This window comes from Homarus americanus, unplaced genomic scaffold, assembly GCF_018991925.1.
Source record: "Homarus americanus isolate GMGI-L3 unplaced genomic scaffold, GMGI_Hamer_2.0 scaffold40248, whole genome shotgun sequence".
Classification (NCBI taxonomy): Eukaryota; Metazoa; Arthropoda; class Malacostraca; order Decapoda; family Nephropidae; genus Homarus; species Homarus americanus.
In genome coordinates this window covers 3,534,969-3,558,776 of record NW_024712526.1, presented here as the reverse complement: position 1 = coordinate 3,558,776, position 23,808 = coordinate 3,534,969, and the positions used below count along the sequence as shown (strand labels likewise).

At 38.5% G+C, this 23,808-nt stretch overlaps 1 protein-coding gene across 1 annotated transcript; it reads right to left on the bottom strand.

Annotated features, from left to right (window-relative positions):
• Nucleotides 1-4,240: 4,240 nt before the first annotated feature.
• Nucleotides 4,241-23,014, bottom strand: LOC121860958 (anaphase-promoting complex subunit 4-like). The gene is made up of 5 exons (XM_042358371.1): nt 22,729-23,014; nt 19,741-19,972; nt 11,664-11,792; nt 8,049-8,179; nt 4,241-6,236 (listed from the first exon to the last, which is right to left on the bottom strand). Exons 2-5 carry the CDS (start codon nt 19,850-19,852, stop codon nt 4,275-4,277), a joined length of 2,334 nt encoding a protein of 777 aa, XP_042214305.1. The 5' UTR covers nt 19,853-19,972; nt 22,729-23,014; the 3' UTR covers nt 4,241-4,274.
• Nucleotides 23,015-23,808: the final 794 nt, after the last annotated feature.

The window sequence follows — 23,808 nt, the reverse complement described above, 5'->3', positions numbered from 1 at the left end:
CTCTTTTTTGCAGTACAAGAGGAACTCAGAAAGAATAAAGACACAACTGCATAGCTTTGCTGTTAATAGTCGAATCAGTTTTTGAGACCATCAGATTCAGGTTGATGATGCATATGACAAAGAAACATCTGGAACAGCATTGGGAGTTAGCAAAGTAATACATATTTATTTCTGATTTTGTCTAGTAACAGTCAGAAAGATTTTATCAGTGACAAGTGTGATCTCCAAAACCTCAAGGCAAGTGACATGGACATTAGTGTCACTGTTGAAATGGCTGATGACTGCAAATCTGAGTTAGTTCATATGGGATCAGAGGAAATGTTTCAGAAACTGAGGACTAGCACAGAAAATGTTGCCACAAAAAATTGATGTGGAATACCAAGAAAGGAGAGCCAGAAAAGTGTCCAAAAGGTTGGGTTGCATGTGGCAAAATTTACTTATGTTAAGTGCAGAAGATGAAATTTGTGTGAATTTCTATTTTGCTACATTGGATCTCTGCACTGAAAGCATAACTGTGAGGTTTAGCAAAAAATTATTGTCACTGCTACAGTTAGGAAAACAGGCACATTGAGACAGCTCATGTCTTTCTATGTAGATGTGAATCTAGATTTTGCAGAGCAGGAGCACAAACTCCTGATTCACAAGCTATAGAGGGAAATCTCACCTCCTAGCAACCTCAGACATTTATTGGTTTCTCTGCAAAATCAATGTTCTACAAGCTTATCCAGAGGTTGCAAAGCTATACAAACTAGTCCTGACATTTTCATTGACATCTTGTAAAAATCAGAGAAGCTTCACTGCACTTAAGTCCATGAAGAATCGCATACGAGCAACCATGGTACAGGATCGCTCGAGTGACCTTATAGTAATAGCAACTGAATCAGAAAGGACCCAATTAATAGACCTAGGGCGAGATAGGGATGCCCTTTGAAAGTTACGTGAATGACACTAGAGGTACAATTAAGATTCGAACTACAAGGCAAATACTTGCCTATCGTGCTGAAGGAGATCTGTATTAATTCCATTGTATGATTTGCTTCTGTAGTCTCTCATAATACTTTATCATATTTGCCACATGGGTGGACAGTCACATCTCAGTTAAGCACTGTTGGCAAGTACTGGGCATGTAATGGTTCCAAAATGTATCTGTATCAGCACCAGTGTTGGTGAAGTCTAGTCTTGCATGAGCTCACACTCGGTGCCATCACAACACTTCCTGGCAGATTGCTCAGAGTTCACAAAGGTCACCACAAAAAAATTTGGGGTCTCTGAATTGATACCATTTTATGACGTATCTGTGTATGTGACACGATGTCATTAAATTGGCATACAAATAAATTAACTTTGCAGATGCTGTTGACTTGTCTTCTTCCTCAACTGTAGTTAAACCACTGATCATATTGACTTCCTACCACTGATCAAAATGAATTTCGTTGACTGTGCCCCCAAATTTTTTTGTTGCATGACACTTCTGAATTCATTAATTGAAAATGCATTTGGAGACACTTAAATTTTGGGGAAATTTTTTTTATTACTCAGGCAGAGTTGTGTACTGTATCTCAATGTCCATAATCCATCAATTTTAAGAATTTTTGTATTCCCAAATTAAGCCCACTTCTCAGTTTTATGATACATACTGTACTAAATATTAGCCCATCTCAAGGATTTTTGCTACATACCGTAAGTTCACCGACAAGGTCTACTGAATCTAGCACACCTATAGACAGTTTATCTTTGAATAGAACAATACCTCAGGATTTTATTGCATGTTAGTGAGTCTCCCAGAAGGATTCCAAAGTACAGTATCTAAAATTTGCTCTGGGGCCTTTACTACATATTAATCTATTAAAATCACTGATAAATCCCATTTACTTCTATTAAGAAAAAGATAAAATGATAAACCTGAAATTAAAACATCATCATCACACACCTTAACACAAACATCTTAAGTTTTATAGTGTGAGGTGAGGTCTTGAATAGTGAGAGATCAATCAACCAATCCAGGTGCCATATTCTTATGTGTGGGAGATGGCATCTGTGTCCTTCTATCCCAAATTTTTTAAGGGCTGTCTTTTTTATAATTTCATCAGCTTACTAGTGGATTGGGTGGTCGATCTGTTATTTGTTACTAAAGTACCATCATTACCCAGTGTTAGTACAGTATAGGAGGAAACTGGAGTACCTTTACAAAACCTACTATGTTTGGTACGCTCACACTGGATATCACCCTTCTCAAATCCAACCCAGGCCGGTTATTGAGCCCAGGACACAATGATGAAGAGGTATGCAAGTTAGCAGTACAGTATACAGTACCAACAATACCTCCCTGTATTTGTTTTAATTTCTATCTCTCATGCTGTATACCATCACAACGTATGTTGTTACTTCCCTAATATACATACAATTTTCTACCTGTTTAAATTTCCTGTTGCCTACCATAATTGCTTCACAGATCTCATTCCTAATGTGAATAACCATTACCTATCGATAAAGTATTAACTTTGATTAAAGCAAAGCCCACAATCACCTTTCCCACTTGCCTACGGACTGCTTTTTGAAATGCCTCTTCACTGCCTGCAGTAAGAGCAGTATCATTCCTGGTGTCAGTAAAGATTTCTTAAAAATTCTAAAATCTCTATTATTGTTTCTTATGTTTTTCTTAGATGTCAAAAAGTTTATTGTGTTTTACCCTTTCGAAACACAAAACATACTCATATAAATTCTAGAACCAAATACTGTACTCTATAACCTTTCCTTTTACTCTTCCCTTCTCTAAATCTATTTCAATCTTCAGCTAATTGTCCCTCTTAGTTTTTATTTATCCTCTTTCCCATTGATTGACTCCTTAGCTGCTTGGGTGGTGAGTCATGTTTCTGTTACACACTGTTAGCAAGTGCTGTACTGGGCATATACTAGTTCCAAAATGTATCTGTACCTCTTGCCAGTGTTGGTCAAGTCTGGTCTTGAATGAGATCATATTTGGTGCTGTCACAATGCTCTCTGGCAGATTACCCTTGCTCCCTAAAAGTTTGTCCTGGCAGTTTTCTGAACTTGTGGCATTTTCAACCATAAACTGTGACCCCTAGTGAGGTGGGCAACTGCAGGCATTTTACAGGAATCTCTATGGGCAACTGAGGTGCTATAGTGCAGGCCAGTCTGGTGGCCTTCCTTTCGACATTTTCAATCAACTGACAATCTCTAGCATATCTCGGGACCAGACAGTACTGTACTCCAAGCAAGCAAGCACCTCACTTTTGAAGAGCATTAGAAGTAATGAACCATCTAGGTATGTGAACACTGTCCTCTTTTCTGGTTCGTTCCTTTTATCCAAAAATGATCGGAATATTTCTAAATGTTGTGCAAATCTCATTACTACCATTTTTACCTTGTCAGACTGTACTCCATCAACATGTACCCTGGTGTAAAATACATACAGTATTTTGTACTGAAAAATCCACCAATGACATATCCGGTTGAGGACAAGTAGTTTTTTCATTTAAAACAAGCAAGTGTTTTGGTATAATTAACTACAGTATTTTTCTAATATTTACATGTGATAAACATGTCCAACCATACTTAACTTATTTTAAATCTGTTTATTTTTTAATGAGGCATATCATCAAAAAGCTTAAGATAGCAAAATCTCTTATAGCTTAAAGAAAATATTAATCAACACCAGCATTGTAACAGCGTATCATTTGACCAATCAGCATGAAACTGCAAGACTTGGAATCTGTTTGTTTGCTCATACAGTACTTTAAGTTGTGCTTTGTATTTGGCAGAGTCACTTTTCAGATTTAGAAAAAAAATTGAGTTCATAAACATACAGAAAATGCCTTCAGTTAACACTTACCAAAAGCATTTGCTGTGAAACAGCAAAAGGAAGATACTGTATACTGTACTATATATAAAAAGAACACCAATTTCTAACTAATGCCTGAAAAGCACATCAGGTCAAGAGACTACGTATAAGTCTACATATTGAATCTGTGAAAGAAAGAACAGAGCTAACCTTAGAAATATCCCTCAATAATGTAATCAGGTAAAGAGGTGGTCCAACTCTTATCAAGGCACAAGCTATCTTCCACAATAAGACAACTAAAAGATGTGGTGTCATCAGGCAAACAACATACAGTACTGTACCTGTAATTAGTTTGGAGACAGTTTGTTAGATTTATACAGTATAACTTTTTTAGCTCAATATAATTACATATATAATATGGTCCAATGAAATAAAAAACATCTATTAGATTTATTTTCCCCAAATCACTCATTTATAAATTATCAACTTGATCATCAGAAGCACCAGAAGCATTAATAATGGACTCATGTTGAGCTGTATCTTCTTCATCATCATCCTCATCATCTTCATCCACCTCCATTTCAAATAACCTGACACGCCTCCTATTCTCTGACAACAAGAGAGCAACCTTACGAGAACCAGATACTGCCAGTGAAGAGAGTGGGCCACCCTCAAGTCGTCGGTATCCACTAGCATCTACCAGTGTACCCGCATCTCGGGGAGTGACGCCAGCTTCAGCTAAGCGTCGTCCTCCGTACACGGCCAAAGGCCGTAACTCGCCACAAGCTGCCAACATCCACAACTGTATAAAAAATGAAGCTTTTGGATCACCAGGATCTTGTGCCAACACCGACAATGTGTCTTCTGTGTAAAACTGTGCCCCAATTAACTGAAGCAGTGGAGTTGATGTAGCTTGCTCCATAGAACAACCCCGTGTTCCCTCTAGTCTTGAAAATACAAAAGGAGCTGCTTCCACATGATGAGCAGGTCCTGGTCCTGCACTAGATTGTGCAAGACGTTCAGCACTTGTTGGCCAACGTGCTAAATAAAGAACTGCTTGTTTGGGGCCCGGAAGTAGAACTGTATACATGGCATTGTCACGTGGACAGCTTATCTGGCTTACACTAACTGGTCCAATTGGTGCTACAGACATAAATGGAACCCAAGCAACAATGTTAACAGCTCCACTTATAACCTTTGCTGGTTGTCCTGCCATATCATCCAGGACACTTACAATATTTTTGTGTTCTTGCAAAAGAGAACGCTCTGGGTAGTGTGGAAAGATGAGAGAATGATCAGCAACTCCAGGATGCTCTGCAAGAAAGATTGCCCATGGGTTATGGTCAGATTCGGGTGCAAATGTGAGAGGTGCATCTTTCAAGTACTGACCAACACGTTCCAGGCGAAATCTTGTGCGTTTTTCACCATCTGGTCCCGTTTCTGTGTCCTCGAGACTATCGTGGAGAAACTCAGTAATGTAGGTAAGATCTTGTTGAGTCATGCGGCTCATCTCGTCAGGTACAGCTTCACCACGAACACGCTGGACAACGACATACAACCACCGGAGAAAAGCTTTAAAGGTGCTCATTGCACCATCAATTACTTGCTGTAGCTCCACAGCTTTAAGAACAAATGCTCCTGCTTCCCTTACAGCATTAGTGACAATGTCTTCTTCAACACCCAACATTCCAAACCGATCATGGTGTCGTGCTAATCCAACTAGTGCACTTAGCTGATACACAAGTGCCTGTCCCACTGCTTGTACATTGCGTAAAACTAACTTCTGAATATTCGAATAACTAAGTTCTATTGAGTGACCCAGTTTCTTCAAACCCTTTTCAGTGAGCTGGTTTGAGAGAAATATTTCAAATTCTCTTGAAGACAAGCCAAATACTAAAAGGTCTAGAAATTCTGCAGACACACCACCTTCAGGAACAGTATTGGCATAAGCTGCTAACTTATGATCCAATTCCAATAAAATACTTTCCCAAGCTTCAGTTAAAAGGGTAAGTGTGTGAGAGGCATAGGTCATGAGCCCATAGATCTGACCATAACGATAAGCAAGAGCACGAAGTTCCTGATGTCGGCAAGCCAGAATCATCGTCTCAATTGTTACGTGCACGACCTCCCTTTCTCCACCAAGGTCTCGTTCCACCAAGCAACTCAGCAAATGAAGATCATGAGAGGGTGTAGCATCTAGGACTTGTCCTGCTCCTGGCACTGACTCTCCTAGATTTACAGTAGCACAATGGAAGAGTCCAAAGGCATAGATGTATACAGATGCTGCAGATGTAGCAACAGTGAGGAGAGTCAATGATGTCTGATCCCGCAGAAGACACCCCTCATGCCATCCTTCCTCACGGTCCTCTCCACTACTTCCTGTATATGTCTTAGAGAGTGAGGGAAGTGGTGGGAGAAACGTCTCTGATGAATCCTGAAACACATACAATATGACTATGCAACATAAAATTTTATAGGATACAGGACTGTACTTACATTATTTTCACAATTTACATTTTCAAAAGTTCTTGAAATCCACAAATTGCTTAAAAAGTGGGACTTTATAATACCTATGAAATATGCTTTCACTAATTCCTCCTCAAGAAAATTCCATTCAAGTACATATTTACAAAAGCACACTCTAGGTTCAGTAAGCACTTCACTCAAATATTGTCTTTCCATCATTCATTAAACATGCTTTCTTTATTTAAACAAACTACCCTTCAATACTCTCTACAAGTACACTCACCACCTCAAGATTCAAGCATGTATTTCATTCATAACTCCTTTTATAGTACAACTAGTGTAACATCTTACTCTGATTTCTCTATTCCACATTAGCTGCACTAAGAATTTCCCATAATTAGGTCTCAGTACTGTACTGTACTCCTTTTGACTATGAATAAGAGGGACTGATCCTGAAATCCCATTTTGTAGTCAAACTGGGATCTGGTAATTAAAGTACTGTAGTATAATGGAAAATATCTATGGGTCTAATACCCAGGGTTTGCAGGATGTCCTGAAAATATCTAGGATCAAAGCATACAATGAATCCTTTGTTGGTAAAAGCATAAGTCTTCCACAGATTCCATCAGAAGTCTTAATAGGTCAGCTGAGCCAGAAACAGCCATCTGTTTAATGATTCTTCTCACTGCCAGCCTATGGATCAGAACTTTCCCTACAAAAGCTGGACCTTTAATCATATAAATGCTAATCCCCCTACAATGACTGAGCATTTTCCAAAACTCCAAATATTGGTAGGAGAAACAAAACTTGGTTACATGGTAATAGCTTCTTACCAACTAGTGTCTCACAAAGTGAAAGCACTGAAAGGGTTAAGGCAGGGGTTACACAGATCTGCCTAAAAGGTCTACTCTAGACCCAGAAATCAAGAACATATGGCTCCTAGATATGCATCACCATATGAAGTTCTCTTGCTAGAATGACAAACGAAAACACTATATAACAAGACAGCATTATAGACCATAACTTCACATCCAAACACCATAAAAAACTGGCCTTTGTAAAACATTTATAGAGCATCATCCACATTAACAAAATTCAAACTGTCAAATGAATAGGTCCAGCTTTCATCATAAGTAGAAGAAAGATCAGAACATGCACTTAATGGCACTATGGAAGCAGAAGTACAGTGATTACCCAATGTTATCCTCATCATACATCATAATTATGCCCTATAAGCAAGGCTTGAAGGTCACTGTCCTCAAGAAAGACAAATCCTGAATCCTGACCCAAAAACAGGAAGTTGTCAGACTCTTCTAACCTAGTCTCCAGGAAAAAGGAACATTAACCCCCTTCCTTTTCTGAGACTAGCAGTTCCACTACACTTTTGAGTTTGTTGATGTAAGTCATGAAAGGTTCCCAGCCCCAGCATTTGGTAAAGTGCTGAGTTTGCAAACCATGAAATTAGGGCATGATGCTGGCAATACTTGCCCTGGATACAACCCCACCAGCAAACTATTAATTCATGCAACATGATAAACATACCTATAATACAATACTAATACATACTTAGGACTGTGGTAAACAGTCTCCTCTAGGACTATTGTTAAACTCGTTGGAGGAAGCACAGAGCTTTGTAGTTTATCCTCTGTTTGTCTCATCATCTGCAGGACATAGTCAAAGACCCCTTGATATCCAGCCTCTTAAAATCCTCCAAGGGCTTCCTAACAAAACATTTGGAAAAATCCCTGCCGTATAATTTCATTCCGTACAGGATACGAACCTCAAATAATGTTTCCTTCTTTGGGGGCTCCTCAGGTACATGTACTGCCCAGTTGAGGGCTGTGACCTCAGCATTCACATTCAGTTTGTGTACAGGATTACTGTCTTCTATATCCACTAAAACCACTTCACCTATAAGGATAAAATTAGATATTTAACACTTTGTCTGCTTAAAGTATTAATTTTATTTTATAATTTTCACAGACTGGTAAATTATATATGACATTACTACAGGCCTAGAAATTCATAAAAAGTGTAATAAGTACAAGAGGGAAGAAGGGCACATCACAGTGGCCATGAAGAGAGGTTCTTTAGAGGTGTATCAGGATCTGTCAGCAAGTAATGACTGTCATAAAATTCCAAGTCTGTTTATATTACTTTCACATACGACATAAAACAATTTTCAAAATTATATCTTTATGCAATGAGGCATTATACAGTTGGCCCTAGAGATTTGCGAGGGTTATGTTCTTGAAAACCTCAAGACTATAGAAACCATAGTTTAATGTGAAGAGAGAGAGAGGTTCCTGGTAGAAGAGAACATAGTGGAGAATTGGTAAAGTTCAAGAACAATAACTATAATAAATACTGTTCCTGTAAATAATGATAAACTATAAAAATTAAAGTGTTTTTAGAATTAGCTTTGAATGCAGGTATCCCTTGCTATATGAATGGGTAAGGTTACTTGAAAACCATTTGTCAAGTGAATATTTGTACTGTTTAGCAAATAACAAAACATACAGGAAATAGTGGGTTCTGCTCCCTAATGACAAGAAAACCCCAACATTATACCCAAAACTTAAAATCAGTTCACAAACAAACACAAAAACACCTAACTACTGTACATTAGTGCCTAATAAATAAATAAATTAATAAAATATAAATCTGGTACATAACCTTCAGAGACCACCATTCATATACAGGTAAGCAAGAAAAGCTTCTGTAAGGTGAGAAACAGGTGTAAGAATAGCATACAGTATTCATATGATTAATATTCATAAGAGCAAATGTTAGTACAGCAAGGGATACTTGTAAGATACGTCACGATAATTGAGGCATTCTGTGTGACAATGACAAGTGTGCCAAATTTATGTTTCAAAAAACATACATCAAAGTTTTAAAAACATAAATAACCATAAAATCTTCACCAGAATTGTAAAGTAATAAAATAAATTTACTTGAGTACCCCCTGTACTTTACTCAAGTAACATTTTTGGGTATGGTAGACCCTTGCCATTCACGAGGGATAGGTTCCAAGAAATGGCGCGAATTGGCAAAACCGCGAATAGCAATTTACACTACTTTAGTGCACTACTGTACTCGTATATCTATAGCCCTATACCAAATAACTGACCAGCCGCAGCACTCATCCCTTCTTTTAACTTACCTAATAATAAAACATTCTTTGTCAGGGTCATTACTGATTTATGCCTTTTACATTTCACTCGACTAGCATCACAAGCACTAACACTGGGCAGTCTTTTAGAGGCCATTTCTCACAGAAACACTAAAGTTTTGAAAGTACAACACAAGATGCAGCTTGGGGTGACTCGTTGTGCTGCAGGAACAGGCTTGCATGCTAGCCACCATCTGCTTACCGCAAATCATTGAAATTGCGAATCACAAACTCTCAAGGGTCTACTGTAACTACTTTTTAAAAAGTACTAAAATATTTTAGTACTTTTATTTTTACTTAAGTATGGTTTTCTAATACTTTTACTCCAATACAATTAAAAAAACAAAACACATTACTTGCTCACAAACTAACAAACAATTTTAATGTCTGTGGCAAACTATAGTAGTAATATATTTTTTAACAAATTAATTATTAACCACAGTGAAAGAGTTGTGTAGGTGGAGCCATGAAGGGTACAGCATGGGTGTGGGGAGACACCGCACGGTCACATACCTAGAGGTCTCGTGGTGCGAAAAATTCAGCCACTCATCAATTAGAATCGAAAAGTGACGTCACCACAGCCACACCCCCAATTGGAGGGACAATTCATGGTGAGTTTTAGTCAGACTCAGTCACTATGGAGGCAACAATCATCCACAAACTCCTCAACTGAAGGAGCTTGAAAGCTACTTGGAATACCCAGGGGTTGGAATGGAGCTACTGAGGTCTTTCCCAACATTATATGACTTATCTTTGAAGCTTAACACCTCACTACCTGCATCTGCTGCTTGTGAGCTTCTGTTTAGTCATACTGGGCATATTGTTTATTTAATTAATTACACCCCAGGGGGCAACAACCCAAGTCACAAGACTATGCGGCCAGACACTAATGCATTGGTACTCGTGTTTCGCAGGACACGCTATGACTTGTGATATGGAGACAATATTGATATGTTTTAAGGACAATGAGAGTTAGCACCCACCAAAGAGTGGGTAGCATACAAGAATTAAATACATATTATTACAAATAAGTGGGTGGTGACTTATAGTGGTCAGTGACTCTTCCTGTGGTAGGAGGTCCCTGACCGTGGGACAGTCAAACCAATACAATAGTGTTGGGACAGTTAGAGTTCACAGGAAGAGAAGCGCAGGTCATCCTTCACCTCAGATACATGCCAGATAGATTTGTATCATAACCTAATGCAAACAGAGACAACATTATGTCTGTGGACCATAAGTCAACGTCGACAATATTTGTGTGGATAAGGAAGAAAGTGATCATAGTGTTGGATGGATATATTTTCAGCCCGTTCACCATCCCTGCTATAGATTGTAGGGAGAAGAGCAGCACAACGTATTCACTTTTGGTAGGTCATGCTGGGCTTCTATTTAGGCCTAAAAGATACTGATTGGACAGCCATAATTTTGAGAATCAGTTAATTATTAATTTTAATGGAAAAATTTGCAAATACAAGATAAACGTGTGTAATGCTGTCTTTTATTTTTATCTTTAGTTAACTATTTGTTTATAATTTACTGTGGATTCATTTTAATCGTTGAGACAATAATTTTGTTGTTACATTTTACTTTCAGTATTTGAGTATACTATTGACATTTGGATACTTTTACTTCTACTTGAGTAACAATTTGCCAATATAATAATACTTAATCTGACACACTAGTCTGTATATTACTATAAAACAAAATTTTATGAATGCAAGGAATGTAAAGTTATGATAAAAAAGTGCAGCAGCATCACATTATGTGTAAATGTGTAATGACAGATTAAATGGGAATGCAGCTGAAACAGGCCATAAACTCAATGTTCAATGGCTAACAGAACCACAAGACATAACCACAAAGTTGACTTGTTGCTGACTGAGGCAGGTTTGTTTCTCACTAACCCAGACCCCACATGACCCAGACACACTTGACATTATTATAGTATTCTCTTTTATCTTACTGTAACTGTTTCAGCATTTGCTTGATATTAGAACTGTTACTGTAAACATATTTATTTTTTTAATATCATAGGGCTTTGTTATGAAAGGAGAATGAAGGGATAGTGTGTATTTGATTCTTGCCACCCTGCATCATCATAATAAAAAATATAAATAAATGTTTCTATCAATGGCAGAAAATACCAGTAAAAAAGTTCTTTACAACTTTTTCTTAATAATATAATCAAATCCCATAAATACCTTTGCAGATGATACAAACCTGTAGAATATCCAATTGCAAGAACTTTACTGTCAGGGCGCCATGCCAGTCCTGTGACCTTAATATTTTCACCTGGTGAGCTAATCACCCATACACGCTGCCATGACAGTCGGTGCATTGCAACTTGACCTGGCAAAGTTACCCTTGATTAATATAATAAATATACAGAAAAGATAATTCAAATATGACGCTACTTCCCCAAAGTAAAATATGATAAACAAAACGAGATGTCATCCTCTACGTTGCAGAACTGAAACAAAAACAGTACAGTATAAATTATGGTGAATGATCAAAAAACATCATGCCACCACATCACATACACTGTATTAAGGGTCTGACATTTAGGGAAGTACAGTTAATAACCATGAACTGGGCCAACTATCCTAAATATCAAGATATTTGTCCATTATCTTGCTTGAGTGATGCGAAATCTTTTTGCTGCCCGGAAATTAAAATATGAAGGACAAACAGAGAGACGACAGCCACCATATGCCACACATTCTATTCACTGTGTTGATTTAAAAACATTTTAATATCTCAATATGATAGTGATATTTTGAACATTCTAGCCACTTTAGAAAGATGATTGAAGGTCACTGATGGCTCAAATATAATCCCAACTGAATTGTTAAGGAGAATATTCTAAACAAGTTTCTTCAGAGGACAGAGGACTTATCATACTACCTATATAATTTATAATGTACCGAACAAAAAACCAAGTTTCATTTTTGCCAGTGTCATTGTTTCAAGATAAGAAAAAATAAAAATGCACACACCAAATATAAGAAGACACTGCCAACACTGCCACTACTATTCCATTACACATCTAGTGAAGATGAGTCAATGATATCAAGAAATATATGAACAAATTTATATTTTAGGAGTGAAAACTCCAATTGCAAATGCAAATTATATTATAGGATAAGAATGTACAGTACAGTACAGTCAACCCTCACTTTACGCGGTCCCACATTCCGCGTTTCCACGTTTACGCGGTGCCCTGCCGGAACCCAGGATGCTCACATTCCGCGGTGCGTGTACCCCTTTACGCGGAGTGTGTCCGGCTCGACGCTATTTTTAGATTCGCCCCACCCGCCTGCTCCCGCCTCCTCCTGGCCAAGCCGCGCGGTAAGGTTGCGCAGTGCATGTCTCTGTTGCGTTATCACTGACGTCATATGACGTATCGGACTGTGATTGGCCATGCATCCCTACCTCCCTCCGCTGCTAGCTGTAATTAGTTTGAAGTAATATGACGGGTCCACCCGGGGGAGGGAGGGAGGGGGGAAAGACGACACTTGACCTAGCCGCGGCAGTTTCATCCCTCCAGGCCACACCGTGTAATCGTGCATCCATTGTTCTGTAAAATGGCTTCCGCCCCCAGAGAGAAAACCAGCCGCCCTAAGCCAAAGAAGATACGACGTTCCTTAAGCTATGAGGTGAAGTGCAAGATCATCCAAGAGTTAGAGAAAGGAACAAGACAGGTTGATTTGGCGCGCCAGCATGGTGTGAACGAATCTACAATCCGGACAATAAAGAAGGATGCAGCCAAGATAAAGGAGCACATGAAGATCACAAAGTCTACAGGTGCTTCTATGATCAAGTATTTTCACAACCAGGTGCTTCTCAAGACAGAAAAATTACTTGTGAGCTACTTGGTGCGTCAGGCGCGACGGAACATTGGGGTCGACACGCACTCTGTTAAGGAGTACACACAAGAATTGTATGCTGCAGTGTCACGAAAGATGGGAATTACAGAGCCCAAACCCTTTAATGCTTCCTCTGGGTGGTTACAGAGGTTTAAGATACGGAACAAGATCACCAATATAAACATTGGTGGTGAAGAAGCCAGTGCTGACCGTGCTGCGGCTAGGGAATTTCCTCCGTTTTAACGTGAGATTATGGAGGAAGGACAGTACACCGACGACCAGGTGCTTAACATGGACGAATCTGGTCTTTTTTGGAAAAAGCTACCTTCCAAGACCTTCGTTGTGAAGAATGCCAGCAAGATTCGGGGCCGGAAGATGCAGAAGGAGCGCATCACCATCCTGTTTACCACCAATGCCTCCGGTACCTGTAAGCTCAAGTTATCGGTGATCCACACAGCCCGCAAGCCGCACGCCTACAAGAACATGGACATGACCAAGCTAAATGTCCACTGGCTGACCGCACGTAAGGCGTGGATGTTCTCTACACTGTCCCTCTCCTGGTTTGATGACTGTTTCGTTCCCGATGTAAAGAAATTCTCTGAGCAACAGAATGTGCCATTCAAGATTTTGTTGCTGCTGGACAACGCACCAGGACATTCGCCCCTACTGTTAGATCGTCACCGCAAGGTAAAAGTGGTCTTCCTTCCTCCCAACACTACGTCTATATTACAGCCCATGGACCAAGAGTTAATCTGTAATGTAAAAGCTGCATTCTCAACAAAAAAATTCCAGCTCCTGAACGACTACACCAACACCAGGGAAGAGTTGCGTAACCTGAGTGACACCACCACCGATAGCAAGAGCGAAGAAGACGAGGATCAACAGTTGGCAGAGCAAAAAATACTTTTTAACAATTCTGGAGAATATTTAACATCAAGAAAGCTGTGGACTTCTTGGTGGAGGCATGGGATCAGCTGTCTGTAGCAACTGTTCGTCACGCATGGAGACATGTGTTGCAAGGCATTCCGGGCGTAAGGCAGAGTCAATCTGTGACTGGTGAGGTTCAGACTGTTGCAGTAGCAGTGGACCTTGCCAGAGAAGCTGCGCAGAGTGTTACAGCTGCAGGCTTCTCCGAGACCACCAACGACGACATCCTGGAGGTGATAAGGGATCCTGATGTGACTACCGACGAGATGGTAGATGATGATGATGTCAGTGAAGAGGCAGGTGGTGCGTCATCCCAAGAAGACCACCGCTTATCCCATAGTAATGTTAGGGGTGCCATCGAGTGTGTCGAGAAAATCAAGCTCCTCCTTTCCGACGACCATGACACAAACAGGTATGAAATCTTCACTACCCAGCTGTTGCAGACTATGGAGCCCTACTTCAAGGTTTATCACGACAACATAAACACCAGCCGTCAGCAAAGCATAACAGAGTTCTTCGCCCACAACCCACCACAGCCAGCCCAAGCCAGTGATAGTGACAGAGGTAGAGACAGTGAAGATAACTTTGAGGGATTTGTCAGGGAGGCCCTGACAAGTGTGGATGACAGTGATGGTGACTCACCTGAGGGCCAGTAGCCTGCCCTCTGCCTCGGAACCAGCTTCCATCCCCGTACGCCGACCCATCTCTTCTACTAACGTAAGTGTTCAACCTAACTTTTAGTTTTCCTAACCTAACTTTTATTTTTCCTAACTTAACCTTTATTTTTCCTAACCTAACCTCTTCTATATTACTTGTTTGTGCATACCATCATAAAGTTAAGATAAAATTTTTATTACAACATAGTTGTGTGTCGTCAAAAAGTGGAGTTTGGGGGTCGGCCCGGTCTCTATTTCAATTAATCCCATATGTTATGTTGTTCACTTTACGCGGTACCCTGTGGGTTATATTAACCGCGTAAAGTGAGGGTTGACTGTACAGTATTTACAATTCATTCAACATTACATAAAGATGCATAATTTTCTATTCACTTTTAAAACTACTGTAGTTCCTACCTTGTATTCATTAAAAAACAAAACCCAGGGAACCACAAGAGGCCACTATTTGCAGTGTACTGTACTTCCCACCTGTACAGCACTAGACACTTTCTCTGACACTATTTTACTTGTGCTTTCTTACTTCTTAATACAGTACAGTACTGTACATTATAAGTAGAACCAGTAATGCTACTACAGGTATTTGTTTATTAGTAGTTGATCAATATGGAATACAGGGGGGTATTTCATTTTATAATCAAACTCACAATTTTTTATACACTAATTCCCAAGCAATGTTTTTTCCTTAAATGATGGGTGAGAAGCCATGGTGGCACCTCTGGTGTGCAAATAACGCATTTGTTTGCCATGGAGGTACATTTGAAATATTCCCTGCCCGATTTCCCTCATGAAATAAATGAATTTATCGCTATACTGTAGTATATTGGAAAATTTTGATATAATTTTTTTTTTATAAAGTTGCGATATATTCCGACCCTACTGTAGTATTAACATTTAAAAATATTGCAATATATTGTAGTTATATCTGTGTACAACAAAAACTATTCCTAACAGACACCCGATGTATAATTCTCATCTGTAATAAAGAATATAAATTATCAGCCGAATAAAATATGTCAGAAATATTAAGATGTTATTAACTCTTTGACTGATCAATGTGTCCCCTGAGGATAATGTTATCGCCACTGGCTTCAGCTACAGTGCTGGCGTGTGATGCCAATAAATCTTTCGACCTGTGACCTCACCAGATGTAGAAGTGTTTACAGACAAGTCCTGGTTCTGCTGAGTGGACTGTCTTCGACTGGTGGCGGTGCTGCCTACCCCGCTGTGAAGACCAGTCCTCTGCTCGCACTGGTGAACACCGACTCACAATCCTGTCCGAGAATTTGTGCCAGGACAATTTACGCAATACTGTTGTCTCTTGGAACACCATACTGATCAGCATTGACCCGCACTTGTAAGTACAGCCTAAGTGATGACATACCCCTCGGTACTGAAATATTGTTGACTAATTACGACTACTCGTTTCTGCTTAACCTGAAGTAATAAGACAATGCAGAATGAAGAGTAGCTAAGATTAATAGAGTTATGAACTTTGTGTCATGTCACTATGTTTAATAAATTTTAATTAAGATAAAATTGTGTGAGACTAGCTAATTATGTATCAGATGAATCACCATGTAATATTATGAACCCGTCAAAAGGCGGGTTTCAATCATTCCCTTCAACTTGCCCGTCACCTGAACGTCCTTAACCAAGGCGTTTACAGATAGAATTTTGCAATTTCTAAGAATGATGAAAATAAAAATACTGTAGTGTATAGTAATCTATCCAATAGCCAGAATATTCGATTCCCAGAGCTCTCCATTACTCGGGATTATTTATTTATTTTATTGTTTTAACATTCCAAGAAATTCGGGGAAAAATCTCTCCGTTCTGCATTTGGATAAAATTCAGAGATTTCATCAGGCATCAACACTTGCCAAGCGCGTGGGTGGGTAGGCTGCGAGTGCTCCTAGGCTACAATTGGCTTCTACTGTCAGGTGACTGCATTGGATGCCATGATTGGTTGATGTAGTATCTCGCAGCCATCTCCTCAAACCCTTGCATCATGACACACTTAGTTCATTGTCTGCTGCCATTGTAGAAGCTTGCTTGCTCGCTCACTGCTGTTTTCACATATGATCTGTGTTGTGCAGTATTGTACATTACTGTACAAGGGGTCCCCAACTTACTAACATCCAACTTATGAAAGCCCGCAGATAATGGGGTTAAACTTGAAATTTACAGTACAGTACAATACAGTATTTTATTTACCTGATGACTTATTTTTTTTTAATTTCATTGACTGTATTTTGTCATTCTATTTCTTCCTTTCTATTAAATCATGTGATTATAGATGTACATAAGGACTTAGGCTATGATATACAGTGGTCCTTCGGTTAACGAATGGTTCGATTAACGAAATTTCGGTTAACGAATTACCTTCCATAAGAATTTTCAAATCGGTTAACAAACAAAAATTTGATTAACGAAAACCTTATGACAACATGTATTGGCTTGCGCATCGACTGGTAGGCTAGTCCGCCAATACAGTAACCAGTTCTAGGCTTACATTCATTTCCATTGGAGTAAATATCAAGAAGGTTGTGCTCTTTAATATTTTTGCAAGTTTTATATTAAAATTATTAGTCAATTTAACATTTATTTAACATAACTGATAATATGCAGTACAGGAACTAGTTTTTGGTGCACTCATCAGCCACTTCACTCACCCACCAAGGCATCTGTTTAAATCTCTGCACAGTGGAGGAAACATCTTGCTTGTGGGTCTCTTGAACACAGAATATTTTTACATTTTTACAGTACAATTATTGGTCATTCTGAAAATGATTTAACATATTGATAATATATAGCGCAGTGCAGTGTGGATTTAAATAAAATAATCGTTAATTACAGCTAGTGAACTTAAAATTTTAGTGGTGAAATTACTATATTGAATCCAGCATGGATCCAAAGAAATCTAGAAAGGCAATTTCAATGCAAGTGAAACAGGAAATTATTAAGAAACAAGAAGAAGGCATAAGAACAAATGTACCAAGTAAAGAATATGGCATGTCGACATCAACTGTGTCTACAATTATTGCGCAGAAAGACAAATTTAAAGAAGTGAAAGTGAGAGATAAATCTACCAGTGTTTAAAGGTAGATCATTAATTGCAGAAACAGAGAGGTTACTTCTTATTTGGATTAAAGAAAAACAAATGAAAGGAGATTCAATTTCTACTAAATTTATTTGTGAAAGAGCCAGGGAAATATAGAAACATTTGAAGGAAGATCAACCTAGTTCTTTCGAAACTGACTTTGAAGAGTTTAGGGCCATTAAGGGCTGGTTCGATAAATTTAAGAAAAAAAGCGACATTTTTAGTGTTGTTAGGCATGGTGAAGCTGCCAGTGCAGAAAAAGCAGCAAAATTTGTAGTGGAGTTCAAGGTACTGATGGATGAAGAGAATTATCTTCCAGAGCAAGTGTTAATGTAGATGAAACAAGGCTATTCTGGAAGAAAATGCCCAAAAGGACATTCATCACTAGAGATGAAGCCTCTTTACCCGGGCATAAACCCATGAAGGACCGTCTCACTCTATTGCTTGGTGCCAAGTTTCAGGAGATTTCCAACTGAAGCCCATGCTTGTCTACCACTCTGAGAACCCCAGGGTGTTCAAGCAACAAAAGGTGGTAAGAGAACAACTTGGAGTTTATTGGAAGTCCAACCGTAAGGCATGGGTAACAAGAGAGCTCTTTAATGAATGGGCTGTTGAGGTGTTTTGCCCTTCTGTGACGAGTTACCTAACCACCAATAAACTTCCTTTAAAGGCACTTCTCCTTCTGGATAATGCTCCTGGTCATGACCCTGAACTTGCCAGCACTTTGGAGGCACGATTTGACATTGTCAAAGTGTTGTTTTTGCCTCCCAACACTACATCAATTATGCAGCCAATGGACCAAAATGTAGTCAGCAACTTCAAGAAGCTGTACATGAAGAAAATGTTCAGAAGGTGTCATCAGGCAACTTCCACTGATCCTGATCTAACACTGTCACAGTTCTGGAAGATACAATACAACATCCTGGAGGCTGTAAAATTGATAGTGTCAGCATGGCAAGAAGTCTCCATTCGATCCCTGAATTCTGCATGGAAAGCACTGTGGCCAACAGCAGTCCATGATTTTGAGGGATTTGAGGAAGAAACGGAGTTGGACCAGGAGATTGCATCCATTGGTCAGTCAATGGGACTCGAAGTGGAGGAGGATGATGTTGAAGGGCTTATGATGTCTCATGAGCAGGAACTTACTCCTGAAGACTTGAAACAACTGGATGAGATGTTAGAAACAGACAGTGGTAAGGAGGAAAGGGAAAGTGATGACCATATGTCTTCTTCTGAATTAAAAGATGTTCACCACTGGGATAGGTTCAGGAAACTGGCTTCAAGGCACCCTGATGTGGAAACAACAGAACCGATTTTGTACAAGAGTAGGCCACTTACAAGAGTGTTTCCCTTAGCTATTTTACTGGATAATGTTTGACCTTATAATAAAGTTGCAAAGGACCATTACAGCATTTCTGTAACTATTCATGATAATACCTTTACACAATTCTAAATACTGTACTGTACAGAATTGCAACACACAATTAGGTGTCCAATACAATTATGCATCTGCACTGGAAAATACTGAAAAGTCTGGATGCAAGAGCTTTCCAGCTAGTTAATGCCATATATTAAAGTTTTCATTGTACTGTATTCAGTATTCTTACTGTACAGTATTCTTACATTTTGGATGCTGTGAGGGGAATTACAATGAAAAATGCTGAAATTAAGAGAAGTCTCCTCTTATATTTCTTAGAAAACAATGTCCATATTAACTCAAACAGTACCTTGGATATTTGCAATGGCTACTAAATCCATCTTTGGAGACCAAACACATCTTGTGATTTCAGTTGCAACATGTCGCTCCTCAACTTGCTTCATAATACACGTGGCAGCCATAATGCTTTGATAACTTGTATGTTTTCTTGAAATATTTGTAATAAAAACCTTCAAACTTCTTCAGGGCTTCTGATGTTTTTGGCACCCTGGTAATTCCATCTTCAAACCTGATAAGAAATTCTGAAAAAAAAAATATATATATAAACTTTACATTAAGGTGTATATAAAAAAAATATATACATACAGTCTCTCCTCGACTTATGACGAGGTTCTGTCCCGACGGCCAGGTCATAAGTCGATTTGGTCATAAGTCGAAAAGACAAAAATAATACGTAGAAATTCTAAAATAGGTGTCTCTTTTTCTTCTCAGCACCACAAGAACTCTCACTTTTAAGCTTGCCCGCAATTTTAAAGGGAATTACAAATGAAAATATTGTCAGTACACAGCGCGATCACTAACGTCGGGACTCGAAAATACGTAATGTGAAAATATTTTATACAACCATGGCCATTGGCCGTCGTATGTCCGCGTTGTCGTAAGTCGAATATGTCATAAGTCGAGGAGAGACACACACAAACAAACAAACAGACAGACTTCTTTGTTATATATATATATATATATATATATATATATATATATATATATATATATATATATATATATATATATATATATATATATATATATATATATATATATATATATATATATATATATATATATATATATATATATATATATATATATATATATATATATAGTGGTCCCTCGGTTAACGAACACAATTAGATCCAGAAGGTCGTTCGTTAACCGAAAATTTTGTTAACCAAATCCATTGTTTCAATGGGATATTGGGTAATTGGTTCCAGCTCACCGAAAAGTACATACAAAGTAAAAAAAAAAATGCAGTAAAGTACACTTACTTTGAGGTGTGTATGCAGAAGGCTCCTGGTTGATGATGGAAGTTGAGTAAGATTAGGTACATTTCTTTGGTTGGTTAGGTCAGGTTTTATTAAGTTAGGTTAGGTTAGGTTGTGAACATGTATAGAAAATTGAACGAAATCAAACAACTCCTTCTGGTGGTAGTGGTGTTCTGATACCTTACCGAAACTTCTTTAGTTTCTGGTTAATCTGGGATCCTGTTGCAAATTATTACCAAGAGCTTTAGTTTTAGTTTTTTAGTTTAACAAATTTATTGGCAAAGCTTGTAGTACAGTTTGCCTATTCTGAGTTATTCAGTCAGGTCTTGACACTGAGGGTGGTATTACTTCTCAATGCCAAGCAGGACAGAGGTTCATACACACAGAAATACATCATATTCATTAACAGCTATATATGTATAGAGATCAGATTCATGTGGGTAATATCACTGTTCACTGCCATGCAGGACAGAGGTTCGTACACAAAGAGATGCATCATATTCATTGACACTATATATAGGTCAGATTCATGTGGGTAATGCCACTGTACACTGCCATACAGCACTACCAAGAGCAATTATCTTTTACTTTACTTTATCCTCTTTGAAAAAGTTTCTAAAGTTGCTGTAGGTCAATTTAAAATAGTGCACCATTCTTTCGGTCATTTTATATTAGTGCACCGTTCTATCTCTCACTGTTAGAAATGTTTTTTTCCGAATGTTAAACAATTCTAAGACATTTTTCTTCTATTATATTTTTGTCGTAAATTAAGGTTAGGTTAGGTTTGGTTGGTTTTGGGTGATTTTCTATGTTATTTTACAAAGAAAAAGGGGTAGGTTAAGCTAGGTTATATTTCTTTTTTGTATTAGAAATATGATAGAAGAAAAATGTCTTTGAATTGTCAAAACATTCGGAAAAGCACTAATAGTACTTGGCTGTTGCTATTAACTCAGGACCCTGTTCAAGAGAAATACCAATCCATTTTCAGAAGGAGATAGATGCTAATATTTATACATTAAATAATCAAACAAGTTAACATTGCTTCAGAATGTATATACCAGCACATAGATGGTGTAGATTTCAGATTCAAAATTTGCTACATGCAGCATGAGGACTGTTTATTAAATACCCCCATACACCATGTGTAGGGTAAAGCGTAATACCATTCCAGCACCCAATAGGCGGTCCGACTAATTCCCCAAATGTACCCAAATGTAGCCAAATGTAGCCGCAATTAAGTCAAATAATGGTCCTACATGAATAAATCGGACTGCCAATCACTTCTCGACTAGTATTTGGTGTCACGAAGTAAAAAAAAAATGGAAAACTTACTTTAATCTGAGTTAATAGATCGCGTGCATGTACCGAGGGAGAGAGTAATTACCAAAATGTACCCAAATGTAGCCGCAATGAAGTCAAATGATGGTCCTAGAAGAATAAACCGGGCTGTGAATCACTTCTCGATTATTATTTGGTGTCATAAAGTTACAAAAAATTGGTAAACTTAATTTAATCTGAGTTGTGTTAGGTTAGGTTAGGTACATGCACTCGATCTATTAACTCAGATTAAATTAAGTTTACCAATTTTTTTGACTTCGTGACACCAAATACCAGTCGAGAAGTGATTGGCAGTCCGATTTATTCATGTAGGACCATCATTTGACTTTATTGCGGCTACATTTGGGTAACTGATCGAAGGTTTTATTCTGTGAGACTTTGATATATTCTGGCTACATTCAAATAATTAGTCGGACCCCCAAATAGGGAGTTTATGCTTGCCTTCTTTGATGTGCCTTAGGTGACGAGAGGGCGTTACTGATTTTGTTAGTAAACTACACACGATTAGGTAAGAATAAATGTAAGTGGGGAGGAATCCTTGTACAGTTCACAAAACATATAAGGACCCTATTAATGTTAAGTGCCAGAACTGTCCCTAGTTGGTCAAGAAGTTATTATAACGGGATGCATTGTGATTTAAACAAACAATTTGCGAGCTAATTAGCAATACAACTTACCGTGTTTTAATTCCAGGGCAGCATTGCTCGTTGATAAGGTTCAATCTAACTTCTTAAAACACAAACTCAAATCCCGTACTGTGTTGTTAAAACTAAACTGGCTTGTGTTAGAATCCTTGTACTACGACTTAAACTTCCAACAGCACCAATTTATACACACCTTTATTATCATTATGATGAATTCTTGTTATATAAATATAATTTTTTATTTTCATTAATATTTTATTAAAAGTGTAATTCAAGAACATCGTCTCTACTCATTTCCCGTTTTATGATAACAATTGCAAAAGTCAAGTAAGAATGTCAAAATATTAAAACATGGTACGTATAAAATAATGTATAAAAGATAACGTCAATTGATATATTATGACTAAACCATAAAACTTAATGTTTACTATTACCATAGTTGTGAAATAGTGTAAGTAATAACTCAATGTCATATATGAAACTTATATTCAAGGTCGCTACAGATACAGAGGGTCCATCTCTCATAATTTTTAATTGTTGGTGGACTTGTGTAAATTTGTAATGTAATTACTAATCTTGGTATGCTTTGGCCCTCAATTCAAAACCGTGATTTGAACCCGGGCGGAGGTTAAAACTGTAGTTCATTCCCTATTGTGCTTATGCTTGGTATTGTGGGGTACGGGTTGTTTGTGTTCACACTCAGGATGGGATGGAGAAAGAAAACTCACATTGTGCTCTCATGTATACATGTTGTATTGGATGTACAATGCAGCTTGGTGCTGGGAAGGCAGCATGGTTACAAGCGTGATGTAGAGAGAACTGGTTGGTGAGGGTGCTCAGAGGAGGACCAGCTTGTGGGTCGCCATACTCGCCGGCGGGAGAGAGGGCCGCCAGGCAGGCGGAGGAGGAGGAGGTGTTGCTTGCTGGTTGGTGTAGGTAGAAAAGAGACAGGTCACCACGAGGTCAGGTCTTTTATAGCGGAGGTAGGCGTGGGTAGATAGTTGACCTCCGTGATGTATGGCGGCGCTAGTTGACCTAGACCACGAGGCACACACTGGGGAATTCGCGGGGTCGGCTACTCAGCGACAAACAGCGTTTGTAGGGGAGAAATCC